The sequence below is a fragment of the Drosophila serrata genome, unplaced genomic scaffold (assembly GCF_035046125.1).
Source record: "Drosophila serrata isolate PLE 108 unplaced genomic scaffold, ASM3504612v1 contig_276, whole genome shotgun sequence".
NCBI classification, from domain to species: Eukaryota; Metazoa; Arthropoda; class Insecta; order Diptera; family Drosophilidae; genus Drosophila; species Drosophila serrata.
In genome coordinates, this window is record NW_028257174.1 from 10,237,271 (window position 1) to 10,250,856 (window position 13,586).

The following is a 13,586-nucleotide window of genomic DNA, read 5'->3' on the forward strand; positions in this document are numbered from 1 at the left end:
CGAAAGCGGCGGGCGCCGTACCGGAAGGCGGAGGGGCTGCACCAGCCGAAGACGGAGAAGGAGCTCCTGCGACAGAAGGAGGAGGAGCACCAGCCGCCGAGGGAGCAGGAGCAGCAGTTCCATAAGCAGCCGCCGATACGGTAGTAGCGGCCGATGGAGCTGTCCCTGAAGCAGCACCGGAGGTACCAGCTACCGCTGTAGGCAGCAGCTCCAGAAGCGGTGGCCGCAGCGCAAGCAGCAGCTCCAGAAGCGGTGGCCGCAGCGGAAGCAGCAGCCCCTACGATGGAAGCGGCGGGCGGTGTACCGGAAAGCGGAAAGGCTGCACCAGCCCAAGGCGGAGAAGGAGCTCCTCCGGCAGAAGGAGGAGGAACACCAGCCGCCGAGGGAGCAGGAGCAGCAGTTCCATAAGCAGCCGCCGATACGGTAGAAGCGGCCGATGGAGCTGTCCCTAAAGCAACACCAGAGGTACCAGCTACCGCTGTAGGCAGCAGCTCCAGAAGCGGTGGCCGCAGCGCAAGCAGCAGCCCCAACGACGGAAGCGGAGGGCAGCTTACCGGAAGGCGAAGAGGCTGCACCAGCCGGCTGCACCAGCCGAAGACGGAGAAGGAGCTCCTGCGACAGAAGGAGGAGGAGCACCAGCCGCCGAGGGAGCAGGAGCAGCAGTTCCATAAGCAGCCGCCGATACGGTAGTAGCGGCCGATGGAGCTGTCCCTGAAGCAGCACCGGAGGTACCAGCTACCGCTGTAGGCAGCAGCTCCAGAAGCGGTGGCCGCAGCGCAAGCAGCAGCTCCAGAAGCGGTGGCCGCAGCGGAAGCAGCAGCCCCTACGATGGAAGCGGCGGGCGGTGTACCGGAAAGCGGAAAGGCTGCACCAGCCCAAGGCGGAGAAGGAGCTCCTCCGGCAGAAGGAGGAGGAACACCAGCCGCCGAGGGAGCAGGAGCAGCAGTTCCATAAGCAGCCGCCGATACGGTAGAAGCGGCCGATGGAGCTGTCCCTAAAGCAACACCAGAGGTACCAGCTACCGCTGTAGGCAGCAGCTCCAGAAGCGGTGGCCGCAGCGCAAGCAGCAGCCCCAACGACGGAAGCGGAGGGCAGCTTACCGGAAGGCGAAGAGGCTGCACCAGCCGGCTGTCCCAGAAGCAGCACCGGAGGTACCAGCTACCGCTGTAGTCAGACGCATCTGAGGCCGTGGCCGCAGCGCAAGCAGCAGCCCCTACGACGGAAGCGGCGGGCGGCGTACCGGAAAGCGGAAAGGCTGCACCAGCCCAAGGCGGAGAAGGAGCTCCTCCGGCAGAAGGAGGAGGAACACCAGCCGCCGAGGGAGCAGGAGCAGCAATTTCATAATCAGCCGCCGATACGGTAGTAGCGGCCGATGGAGCTGTCCCTAAAGCAACACCAGAGGTACCAGCTACCGCTGTAGGCAACAGCTCCAGAAGCGGTGGCCGCAGCGCAAGCAGCAGCTCCAGAAGCGGTGGCCGCAGCGGAAGCAGCAGCCCCTACGATGGAAGCGGCGGGCGGCGTACCGGAAAGCGGAAAGGCTGCACCAGCCCAAGGCGGAGAAGGAGCTCCTCCGGCAGAAGGAGGAGGAACACCAGCCGCCGAGGGAGCAGAAGCAGCAGTTCCATAAGCAGCCGCCGATACGGTAGTAGCGGCCAATGGAGCTGTCCCTGAAGCAACACCAGAGGTACCAGCTACCGCTGTAGGCAACAGCTCCAGAAGCGGTGGCCGCAGCGCAAGCAGCAGCTCCAGAAGCGGTGGTCGCAGCGGAAGCAGCAGCCCCTACGATGCAAGCGGCGGGCGGCGTACCGGAAAGCGGAAAGGCTGCACCAGCCCAAGGCGGAGAAGGAGCTCCTCCGGCAGAAGGAGGAGGAACACCAGCCGCCGAGGGAGCAGGAGCAGCAGTTCCATAAGCAGCCGCCGATACGGTAGTAGCGGCCGATGGAGCTGTCCCTGAAGCAGCACCGGAGGTACCAGCTACCGCTGTAGGCAGACGCACCTGAGGTCGTGGCCGTGTCCCTAAAGCAACACCGGAGGTACCAGCTACCGCTGTAGGCAGCAGCTCCAGAAGCGGTGGCCGCAGCGCAAGCAGCAGCCCCAACGACGGAAGCGGAGGGCAGCTTACTGGAAGGCGGAGAGGCTGCACCAGCCGAAGGCGGAGAAGGATTTCCTGCGGCAGAAGGAGAAGGAGCACCAACCACCGAGGGAGGATCAGCAGTCCAACAAGCAACGGCCGAGCTAGGAGTAGCAGTCCAACAAGCAACAGCCGATACAGCACTAGCGGCAATGGAGCTCTCCCTGAAGAAGCACGGAGGTACGAGCTAGCGCTGTAGGCAGACGCATCTGAGGCCGTGGCCGCAGCGCAAGCAGCAGCCCCTACGACGGAAGCGGTGGGCGGAGTACCGGAAGGCGAAGAGGCTGCACCAGCCGGCTGTCCCAGAAGCAGCACCGGAGGTACCAGCTACCGCTGTAGGCAGACGCACCTGAGGTCGTGGCCGTGTCCCTAAAGCAACACCGGAGGTACCAGCTACCGCTGTAGGCAGCAGCTCCAGAGGCGGTGGCCGCAGCGCAAGCAGCAGCCCCAACGACGGAAGCGGCGAGCGGCGTAGCGGAAATCGGAAAGGCTGCACCAGACGAAGACGGAGAAGGAGCTCCTGTGGCAGAAGAAGGATCACCAGCCGCCGAGGGGGAAGGAGCAGCAGTGCCACAAGCAGCCGCCGATACGGCAGTAGCAGTCGATGGAGCTGTCCCTGAAGCAGCACCGGAGGTACCAGCTTCCGCTGTAGGCAGCAGCACCTGAGGCGGTGGCCGCAGCGGAAGCAGCAGCCCCTATGATGGAAGCGGCGGACGGCTTACCGGAAGGCGAAGAGGCTGCACCAGCCGGCTGTCCCAGAAGCAGCACCGGAGGTACCACCTACCGCTGTAGGCAGCAGCTCCAGAAGCGGTGGCCGCAGCGCAAGCAGCAGCCCCAACGACGGAAGCGGCGGGCAGCTTACCGGAAGGCGAAGAGGCTGCACCAGCCGGCTGTCCCAGAAGCAGCACCGGAGGTACCAGCTACCGCTGTAGGCAGACGCACCTGAGGTCGTGGCCGTGTCCCTAAAGCAACACCGGAGGTACCAGCTACCGCTGTAGGCAGCAGCTGCAGAGGCGGTGGCCGCAGCGCAAGCAGCAGCCCCAACGACGGAAGCGGCGTAGCGGAAATCGGAAAGGCTGCACCAGACGAAGACGGAGAAGGAGCTCCTGTGGCAGAAGAAGGATCACCAGCCGCCGAGGGGGAAGGAGCAGCAGTGCCACAAGCAGCCGCCGATACGGCAGTAGCAGTCGATGGAGCTGTCCCTGAAGCAGCACCGGAGGTACCAGCTTCCGCTGTAGGCAGCAGCACCTGAGGCGGTGGCCGCAGCGGAAGCAGCAGCCCCTATGATGGAAGCGGCGGGCGGCGTACCGGAAGGCGGAGAGGCTGCACCAGACGAAAACGGAGAAGGAGCTCCTGTGGCAGAAGGATCACCAGCCGCCGAGGGCGAAGGAGCAGCAATTCCACAAGCAGCCGCCGATGCGGCAGTAGCGGCCGATGGAGCTGGCCCTGAAGCAGCACCGGAGGTATCAGCTTCCGCTGTAGGCAGCAGCACCTGAGGCGGTGGCCGCAGCGGAAGCAGCAGCCCCTACGATGGAAGCGGCGGGCGGCGTACCGGAAAGCGGAAAGGCTGCACCAGCCCAAGGCGGAGAAGGAGCTCCTCCGGCAGAAGGAGGAGGAGCACCAGCCGCCGAGTGAGAAAGAGCAGCAGTTCCATAAGCAACCCCCGATACGGTAGTAGCAGCCGATGGAGCTGGCCCTGAAGCAGCACCGGAGGTATCAGCTTCCGCTGTAGGCAGCAGCACCTGAGGCGGTGGCCGCAGCGCAAGCAGCAGCCCCAACGACGGAAGCTTCGGGCAGCTTACCGGAAGGCGGAGAGGCTGCACCAGCCGAAGGCGGAGAAGGAGCTCCTGCGACAGAAGGAGGAGGAGCACCAGCCGCCGAGGGAGGACCAGCAGTTCTATAGGCAACCGTCGAGGCTGAACCAGCGGAAGGCGGAGAAGGAGCTCCAGTGGCAGAAGGATAAGGATCACCAGCCGCCAAGGGAGGAGCAGCAGTGCCACAAACAACCGCCTAGCAGAAATTTATCGTCATCGTAAGTTATCGACTTACTACTTTTTGTAGTGTGCCAAGCTCGTTTTCTCACTACTTTACTAGTAAGTGTGACCAACTAAGGTTCACTACATTTCGTTCGAAAAGTGAGTGTCATTATTTAGTACATTTTTCCAAAGTGAGCAGCCACTTTATCACTATTATCTGTGACTTTCATTTTTTACAACTTATTAGTAGCTCTTTATCATCGCTTCGTGTACAGCAGGAGCTGGCCCGTTTCGAGCATCTTGTCACCGAGGGCAGCATATCCGATGTCCAGAAGATGGCCGGTCTGACGTGTCTGCAATGGAGCTGTGCCCTAACGCCACCGATGGCGCCGGCCATGATGCCACCATTACCGCCACCCTGTCCGGGTGCACCGCTCCGGCCACCGTGCATGACGCCAGCAATGAGTGAGTACAGAGTTAAGTCAAGTCAAGGAGCGTCACATAAACTAATTTCTATGCTTTGCCTGCAGCTCCTGTGCCACCCAAGGTGGAGCTGCCAAAGAAGAACGTGCCGCAGCCCACGAATCTATAAAACAGCTTCAACTGGTCCAAGCTGCCGGATGCCAAGCTCCAGGTCACCGTCTGGAGCGAGCTTGGCGAGAGCGAGCTGTATAACAACATGGAGTTGGAGTCGAGCCGATACGGCAGTAACGGCCGATGGAGCTGTCCCTCAAGAAGCACGGAGGTACCAGCTACCGCTCTAGGCAGCAGCACCAGAGGCGGTGGCCGCAGCGGAAGCAGCAGCCCCTACGACGAAAGCGGCGGGCGCCGTACCGGAAGGCGGAGGGGCTGCACCAGCCGAAGACGGAGAAGGAGCTCCTGCGACAGAAGGAGGAGGAGCACCAGCCGCCGAGGGAGCAGGAGCAGCAGTTCCATAAGCAGCCGCCGATACGGTAGTAGCGGCCGATGGAGCTGTCCCTGAAGCAGCACCGGAGGTACCAGCTACCGCTGTAGGCAGCAGCTCCAGAAGCGGTGGCCGCAGCGCAAGCAGCAGCTCCAGAAGCGGTGGCCGCAGCGGAAGCAGCAGCCCCTACGATGGAAGCGGCGGGCGGTGTACCGGAAAGCGGAAAGGCTGCACCAGCCCAAGGCGGAGAAGGAGCTCCTCCGGCAGAAGGAGGAGGAACACCAGCCGCCGAGGGAGCAGGAGCAGCAGTTCCATAAGCAGCCGCCGATACGGTAGTAGCGGCCGATGGAGCTGTCCCTAAAGCAACACCAGAGGTACCAGCTACCGCTGTAGGCAGCAGCTCCAGAAGCGGTGGCCGCAGCGCAAGCAGCAGCCCCAACGACGGAAGCGGAGGGCAGCTTACCGGAAGGCGAAGAGGCAGCACCAGCCGGCTGTCCCAGAAGCAGCACCGGAGGTACCAGCTACCGCTGTAGGCAGACGCATCTGAGGCCGTGGCCGCAGCGCAAGCAGCAGTCCCTACGACGGAAGCGGCGGGCGGCGTACCGGAAAGCGGAAAGGCTGCACCAGCCCAAGGCGGAGAAGGAGCTCCTCCGGCAGAAGGAGGAGGAACACCAGCCGCCGAGGGAGCAGAAGCAGCAGTTCCATAAGCAGCCGCCGATACGGTAGTAGCGGCCAATGGAGCTGTCCCTGAAGCAACACCAGAGGTACCAGCTACCGCTGTAGGCAACAGCTCCAGAAGCGGTGGCCGCAGCGCAAGCAGCAGCTCCAGAAGCGGTGGCCGCAGCGGAAGCAGCAGCCCCTACGATGGAAGCGGCGGGCGGCGTACCGGAAAGCGGAAAGGCTGCACCAGCCCAAGGCGGAGAAGGAGCTCCTCCGGCAGAAGGAGGAGGAACACCAGCCGCCGAGGGAGCAGAAGCAGCAGTTCCATAAGCAGCCGCCGATACGGTAGTAGCGGCCAATGGAGCTGTCCCTGAAGCAACACCAGAGGTACCAGCTACCGATGTAGGCAACAGCTCCAGAAGCGGTGGCCGCAGCGCAAGCAGCAGCTCCAGAAGCGGTGGCCGCAGCGGAAGCAGCAGCCCCTACGATGGAAGCGGCGTGCGGCGTACCGGAAAGCGGAAAGGCTGCACCAGCCCAAGGCGGAGAAGGAGCTCCTCCGGCAGAAGGAGGAGGAACACCAGCCGCCGAGGGAGCAGGAGCAGCAGTTCCATAAGCAGCCGCCGATACGGTAGTAGCGGCCGATGGAGCTGTCCCTAAAGCAACACCAGAGGTACCAGCTACCGCTGTAGGCAGCAGCTCCAGAAGCGGTGGCCGCAGCGCAAGCAGCAGCCCCAACGACGGAAGCGGAGGGCAGCTTACCGGAAGGCGAAGAGGCAGCACCAGCCGGCTGTCCCAGAAGCAGCACCGGAGGTACCAGCTACCGCTGTAGGCAGACGCATCTGAGGCCGTGGCCGCAGCGCAAGCAGCAGTCCCTACGACGGAAGCGGCGGGCGGCGTACCGGAAAGCGGAAAGGCTGCACCAGCCCAAGGCGGAGAAGGAGCTCCTCCGGCAGAAGGAGAAGGAACACCAGCCGCCGAGGGAGCAGAAGCAGCAGTTCCATAAGCAGCCGCCGATACGGTAGAAGCGGCCGATGGAGCTGTCCCTAAAGCAACACCAGAGGTACCAGCTACCGCTGTAGGCAGCAGCTCCAGAAGCGGTGGCCGCAGCGGAAGCAGCAGCCCCAACGACGGAAGCGGAGGGCAGCTTACTGGAAGGCGGAGAGGCTGCACCAGCCGAAGGCGGAGAAGGACTTCCTGCGGCAAAAGGAGAAGGAGCACCAACCACCGAGGGAGGATCAGCAGTCCAACAAGCAACGGCCGAGCTAGGAGTAGCAGTCCAACAAGCAACAGCCGATACAGCACTAGCGGCAATGGAGCTCTCCCTGAAGAAGCACGGAGGTACGAGCTAGCGCTGTAGGCAGACGCATCTGAGGCCGTGGCCGCAGCGCAAGCAGCAGCCCCAACGACGGAAGCGGAGGGCGGCGTACCGGAAGGCGGAGAGGCTGCACCAGCCGAAGGCGCAGAAGGATTTCCTGCGGCAGAAGGAGAAGGAGCACCAACTACCGAGGGAGGATCAGCAGTCCAACAAGCAACGGCCGAGCTAGGAGTAGCAGTCCAACAAGCAACAGCCGATACAGCACTAGCGGCAATGGAGCTGTCCCTGAAGAAGCACGGAGGTACGAGCTAGCGCTGTAGGCAGACGCATCTGAGGCCGTGGCCGCAGCGCAAGCAGCAGCCCCTACGACGGAAGCGGCGGGCGGCGTACCGGAAAGCGGAAAGGCTGCACCAGCCCAAGGCGGAGAAGGAGCTCCTCCGGCAGAAGGAGGAGGAACACCAGCCGCCGAGGGAGCAGAAGCAGCAGTTCCATAAGCAGCCGCCGATACGGTAGTAGCGGCCAATGGAGCTGTCCCTGAAGCAACACCAGAGGTACCAGCTACCGCTGTAGGCAACAGCTCCAGAAGCGGTGGCCGCAGCGCAAGCAGCAGCTCCAGAAGCGGTGGCCGCAGCGGAAGCAGCAGCCCCTACGATGGAAGCGGCGGGCGGCGTACCGGAAAGCGGAAAGGCTGCACCAGCCCAAGGCGGAGAAGGAGCTCCTCCGGCAGAAGGAGGAGGAACACCAGCCGCCGAGGGAGCAGAAGCAGCAGTTCCATAAGCAGCCGCCGATACGGTAGTAGCGGCCAATGGAGCTGTCCCTGAAGCAACACCAGAGGTACCAGCTACCGATGTAGGCAACAGCTCCAGAAGCGGTGGCCGCAGCGCAAGCAGCAGCTCCAGAAGCGGTGGCCGCAGCGGAAGCAGCAGCCCCTACGATGGAAGCGGCGTGCGGCGTACCGGAAAGCGGAAAGGCTGCACCAGCCCAAGGCGGAGAAGGAGCTCCTCCGGCAGAAGGAGGAGGAACACCAGCCGCCGAGGGAGCAGGAGCAGCAGTTCCATAAGCAGCCGCCGATACGGTAGTAGCGGCCGATGGAGCTGTCCCTGAAGCAACACCAGAGGTACCAGCTACCGATGTAGGCAACAGCTCCAGAAGCGGTGGCCGCAGCGGAAGCAGCAGCCCCTACGACGGAAGCGGCGGACGGCTTACTGGAAGGCGGAGAGGCTGCACCAGCCGAAGGCGGAGAAGGATTTCCTGCGGCAGAAGGAGAAGGAGCACCAACCACCGAGGGAGGATCAGCAGTCCAACAAGCAACGGCCGAGCTAGGAGTAGCAGTCCAACAAGCAACAGCCGATACAGCACTAGCGGCAATGGAGCTGTCCCTGAAGAAGCACGGAGGTACGAGCTAGCGCTGTAGGCAGACGCATCTGAGGCCGTGGCCGCAGCGCAAGCAGCAGCCCCTACGACGGAAGCGGTGGGCGGAGTACCGGAAGGCGAAGAGGCTGCACCAGCCGGCTGTCCCAGAAGCAGCACCGGAGGTACCAGCTACCGCTGTAGGCAGACGCACCTGAGGTCGTGGCCGTGTCCCTAAAGCACCACCGGAGGTACCAGCTACCGCTGTAGGCAGCAGCTCCAGAAGCGGTGGCCGCAGCGGAAGCAGCAGCCCCTACGACGGAAGCGGCGGACGGCTTACTGGAAGGCGGAGAGGCTGCACCAGCCGAAGGCGGAGAAGGATTTCCTGCGGCAGAAGGAGAAGGAGCACCAACCACCGAGGGAGGATCAGCAGTCCAACAAGCAACGGCCGAGCTAGGAGTAGCAGTCCAACAAGTAACAGCCGACACAGCACTAGCGGCAATGGAGCTGTCCCTGAAGAAGCACGGAGGTACGAGCTAGCGCTGTAGGCAGACGCATCTGAGGCCGTGGCCGCAGCGCAAGCAGCAGCCCCTACGACGGAAGCGGTGGGCGGAGTACCGGAAGGCGAAGAGGCTGCACCAGACGAAGGCGGAGAAGAATCTCCTGGGGCAGAAGGAGGAGGAACACCAGCCGCCGAGGGAGCAGAAGCAGCAGTTCCATAAGCAGCCGCCGATACGGTAGTAGCGGCCAATGGAGCTGTCCCTGAAGCAACACCAGAGGTACCAGCTACCGCTGTAGGCAACAGCTCCAGAAGCGGTGGCCGCAGCGCAAGCAGCAGCCCCAACGACGGAAGCGGAGGGCGGCGTACCGGAAAGCGGAAAGGCTGCACCAGCCCAAGGTGGAGAAGGAGCTCCTGTGGCAGAAGGAGAAGGAGCCCCAACCACCGAGGGAGGATCAGCAGTCCAACAAGCAACGGCCGAGCTAGGAGTAGCAGTCCAACAAGCAACAGCCGATACAGCACTAGCGGCAATGGAGCTCTCCCTGAAGAAGCACGGAGGTACGAGCTAGCGCTGTAGGCAGACGCATCTGAGGCCGTGGCCGCAGCGCAAGCAGCAGCCCCTACGACGGAAGCGGCGGGCGGCGTACCGGAAAGCGGAAAGGCTGCACCAGACGAAGGCGGAGAAGAATCTCCTGGGGCAGAAGGAAAAGTAGCACCAGCCGCCGAGGGAGGAGCAGCAATTCCATAAGCAACCGCCGATACGACAGTAGCGGCCGATGGAGCTGTTCCTAAAGCAACACCAGAGGTACCAGCTACCGCTGTAGGCAGCAGCTCCAGAAGCGGTGGCCGCAGCGCAAGCAGCAGCCCCAACGACGGAAGCGGAGGGCGGCGTACCGGAAAGCGGAAAGGCTGCACCAGCCCAAGGTGGAGAAGGAGCTCCTGTGGCAGAAGGAGAAGGAGCCCCAACCACCGAGGGAGGATCAGGAGTCCAACAAGCAACGGCCGAGCTAGGAGTAGCAGTCCAACAAGCAACAGCCGATACAGCACTAGCGGCAATGGAGCTCTCCCTGAAGAAGCACGGAGGTACGAGCTAGCGCTGTAGGCAGACGCATCTGAGGCCGTGGCCGCAGCGCAAGCAGCAGCCCCTACGACGGAAGCGGCGGGCGGCGTACCGGAAAGCGGAAAGGCTGCACCAGCCCAAGGCGGAGAAGGAGCTCCTCCGGCAGAAGGAGGAGGAACACCAGCCGCCGAGGGAGCAGAAGCAGCAGTTCCATAAGCAGCCGCCGATACGGTAGTAGCGGCCAATGGAGCTGTCCCTGAAGCAACACCAGAGGTACCAGCTACCGCTGTAGGCAACAGCTCCAGAAGCGGTGGCCGCAGCGCAAGCAGCAGCTCCAGAAGCGGTGGCCGCAGCGGAAGCAGCAGCCCCTACGATGGAAGCGGCGGGCGGCGTACCGGAAAGCGGAAAGGCTGCACCAGCCCAAGGCGGAGAAGGAGCTCCTCCGGCAGAAGGAGGAGGAACACCAGCCGCCGAGGGAGCAGAAGCAGCAGTTCCATAAGCAGCCGCCGATACGGTAGTAGCGGCCAATGGAGCTGTCCCTGAAGCAACACCAGAGGTACCAGCTACCGATGTAGGCAACAGCTCCAGAAGCGGTGGCCGCAGCAGCTCCAGAAGCGGTGGCCGCAGCGGAAGCAGCAGCCCCTACGATGGAAGCGGCGTGCGGCGTACCGGAAAGCGGAAAGGCTGCACCAGCCCAAGGCGGAGAAGGAGCTCCTCCGGCAGAAGGAGGAGGAACACCAGCCGCCGAGGGAGCAGGAGCAGCAGTTCCATAAGCAGCCGCCGATACGGTAGTAGCGGCCGATGGAGCTGTCCCTAAAGCAACACCAGAGGTACCAGCTACCGCTGTAGGCAGCAGCTCCAGAAGCGGTGGCCGCAGCGGAAGCAGCAGCCCCTACGACGGAAGCGGCGGACGGCTTACTGGAAGGCGGAGAGGCTGCACCAGCCGAAGGCGGAGAAGGATTTCCTGCGGCAGAAGGAGAAGGAGCACCAACCACCGAGGGAGGATCAGCAGTCCAACAAGCAACGGCCGAGCTAGGAGTAGCAGTCCAACAAGCAACAGCCGATACAGCACTAGCGGCAATGGAGCTGTCCCTGAAGAAGCACGGAGGTACGAGCTAGCGCTGTAGGCAGACGCATCTGAGGCCGTGGCCGCAGCGCAAGCAGCAGCCCCTACGACGGAAGCGGTGGGCGGAGTACCGGAAGGCGAAGAGGCTGCACCAGCCGGCTGTCCCAGAAGCAGCACCGGAGGTACCAGCTACCGCTGTAGGCAGACGCACCTGAGGTCGTGGCCGTGTCCCTAAAGCACCACCGGAGGTACCAGCTACCGCTGTAGGCAGCAGCTCCAGAAGCGGTGGCCGCAGCGGAAGCAGCAGCCCCTACGACGGAAGCGGCGGACGGCTTACTGGAAGGCGGAGAGGCTGCACCAGCCGAAGGCGGAGAAGGATTTCCTGCGGCAGAAGGAGAAGGAGCACCAACCACCGAGGGAGGATCAGCAGTCCAACAAGCAACGGCCGAGCTAGGAGTAGCAGTCCAACAAGCAACAGCCGACACAGCACTAGCGGCAATGGAGCTGTCCCTGAAGAAGCACGGAGGTACGAGCTAGCGCTGTAGGCAGACGCATCTGAGGCCGTGGCCGCAGCGCAAGCAGCAGCCCCTACGACGGAAGCGGTGGGCGGAGTACCGGAAGGCGAAGAGGCTGCACCAGACGAAGGCGGAGAAGAATCTCCTGGGGCAGAAGGAGGAGGAACACCAGCCGCCGAGGGAGCAGAAGCAGCAGTTCCATAAGCAGCCGCCGATACGGTAGTAGCGGCCAATGGAGCTGTCCCTGAAGCAACACCAGAGGTACCAGCTACCGCTGTAGGCAACAGCTCCAGAAGCGGTGGCCGCAGCGCAAGCAGCAGCCCCAACGACGGAAGCGGAGGGCGGCGTACCGGAAAGCGGAAAGGCTGCACCAGCCCAAGGTGGAGAAGGAGCTCCTGTGGCAGAAGGAGAAGGAGCCCCAACCACCGAGGGAGGATCAGCAGTCCAACAAGCAACGGCCGAGCTAGGAGTAGCAGTCCAACAAGCAACAGCCGATACAGCACTAGCGGCAATGGAGCTCTCCCTGAAGAAGCACGGAGGTACGAGCTAGCGCTGTAGGCAGACGCATCTGAGGCCGTGGCCGCAGCGCAAGCAGCAGCCCCTACGACGGAAGCGGCGGGCGGCGTACCGGAAAGCGGAAAGGCTGCACCAGACGAAGGCGGAGAAGAATCTCCTGGGGCAGAAGGAAAAGTAGCACCAGCCGCCGAGGGAGGAGCAGCAATTCCATAAGCAACCGCCGATACGACAGTAGCGGCCGATGGAGCTGTTCCTAAAGCAACACCAGAGGTACCAGCTACCGCTGTAGGCAGCAGCTCCAGAAGCGGTGGCCGCAGCGCAAGCAGCAGCCCCAACGACGGAAGCGGAGGGCGGCGTACCGGAAAGCGGAAAGGCTGCACCAGCCCAAGGTGGAGAAGGAGCTCCTGTGGCAGAAGGAGAAGGAGCCCCAACCACCGAGGGAGGATCAGGAGTCCAACAAGCAACGGCCGAGCTAGGAGTAGCAGTCCAACAAGCAACAGCCGATACAGCACTAGCGGCAATGGAGCTCTCCCTGAAGAAGCACGGAGGTACGAGCTAGCGCTGTAGGCAGACGCATCTGAGGCCGTGGCCGCAGCGCAAGCAGCAGCCCCTACGACGGAAGCGGCGGGCGGCGTACCGGAAAGCGGAAAGGCTGCACCAGCCCAAGGCGGAGAAGGAGCTCCTCCGGCAGAAGGAGGAGGAACACCAGCCGCCGAGGGAGCAGAAGCAGCAGTTCCATAAGCAGCCGCCGATACGGTAGTAGCGGCCAATGGAGCTGTCCCTGAAGCAACACCAGAGGTACCAGCTACCGCTGTAGGCAACAGCTCCAGAAGCGGTGGCCGCAGCGGAAGCAGCAGCCCCTACAATGGAAGCGGCGGGCGGCGTACCGGAAAGCGGAAAGGCTGCACCAGCCCAAGGTGGAGAAGGAGCTCCTCCGGCAGAAAGAGGAGGAACACCAGCCGCCGAGGCAGCAGGAGCAGCAGTTCCATAAGCAGCCGCCGATACGGTAGTAGGCCTGATGCAGCACCTAAGGCGGTCGCCGAAGCGGAAGCAGCAGCCCCAACGGCGGAAGCGGCAGGAGGCGCACCGGAAGGCGGAGAGGCTTCAGCAGCCGAAGGCGGAGAAGGAGCTCCTCCGGCAGAAAGAGAAAGAACACCAGCCGCCGAGGGAGAAGGAGCAGCAGTCCCATAAGCAGCCGCCATTACGGCAGTAGCGGCCGATGGAGCTGTCCCTGAAGCAGCACCTGAGGTGGTGGCCGCAGCGGAAGCAGCAGCCCCTACGATGGAAGCGGCGGGCGGCGTACCGGAAAGCGGAAAGGCTGCACCAGCCCAAGGTGGAGAAGGAGCTCCTCCGGCAGAAGGAGGAGGAACACCAGCCGCCGAGGGAGCAGGAGCAGTAGTTGCACAAGCAACCCCCGATACGGTAGTAGCGGCCAATGGAGCTGTCCCTGAAGCAGCAGCTGAGGCCGTGGCCGAAGCGGAAGCAGCAGCCCCTATGACGGAAGCGACGGGCAGCTTACTGGAAGGCGAAGAGGCTGCACCAGCCGGCTGTCCCAGAAGCAGCACCGGAGGTACCAGCTACCGCTGTAGGCAGC

At 63.4% G+C, this 13,586-nt stretch overlaps 1 protein-coding gene across 1 annotated transcript; it reads left to right on the forward strand.

Moving 5' to 3' along the window:
- Positions 1-1,372: 1,372 nt before the first annotated feature.
- LOC110182068 (uncharacterized) lies at positions 1,373-5,215 on the forward strand. The gene is made up of 5 exons (XM_086835226.1): positions 1,373-1,416; positions 3,834-4,163; positions 4,226-4,326; positions 4,383-4,572; positions 4,638-5,215. Exons 1-5 carry the CDS (start codon positions 1,373-1,375, stop codon positions 4,780-4,782), a joined length of 810 nt encoding a protein of 269 aa, XP_086691352.1. The 3' UTR covers positions 4,783-5,215.
- The last annotated feature ends 8,371 nt before the right edge of the window (positions 5,216-13,586 follow it).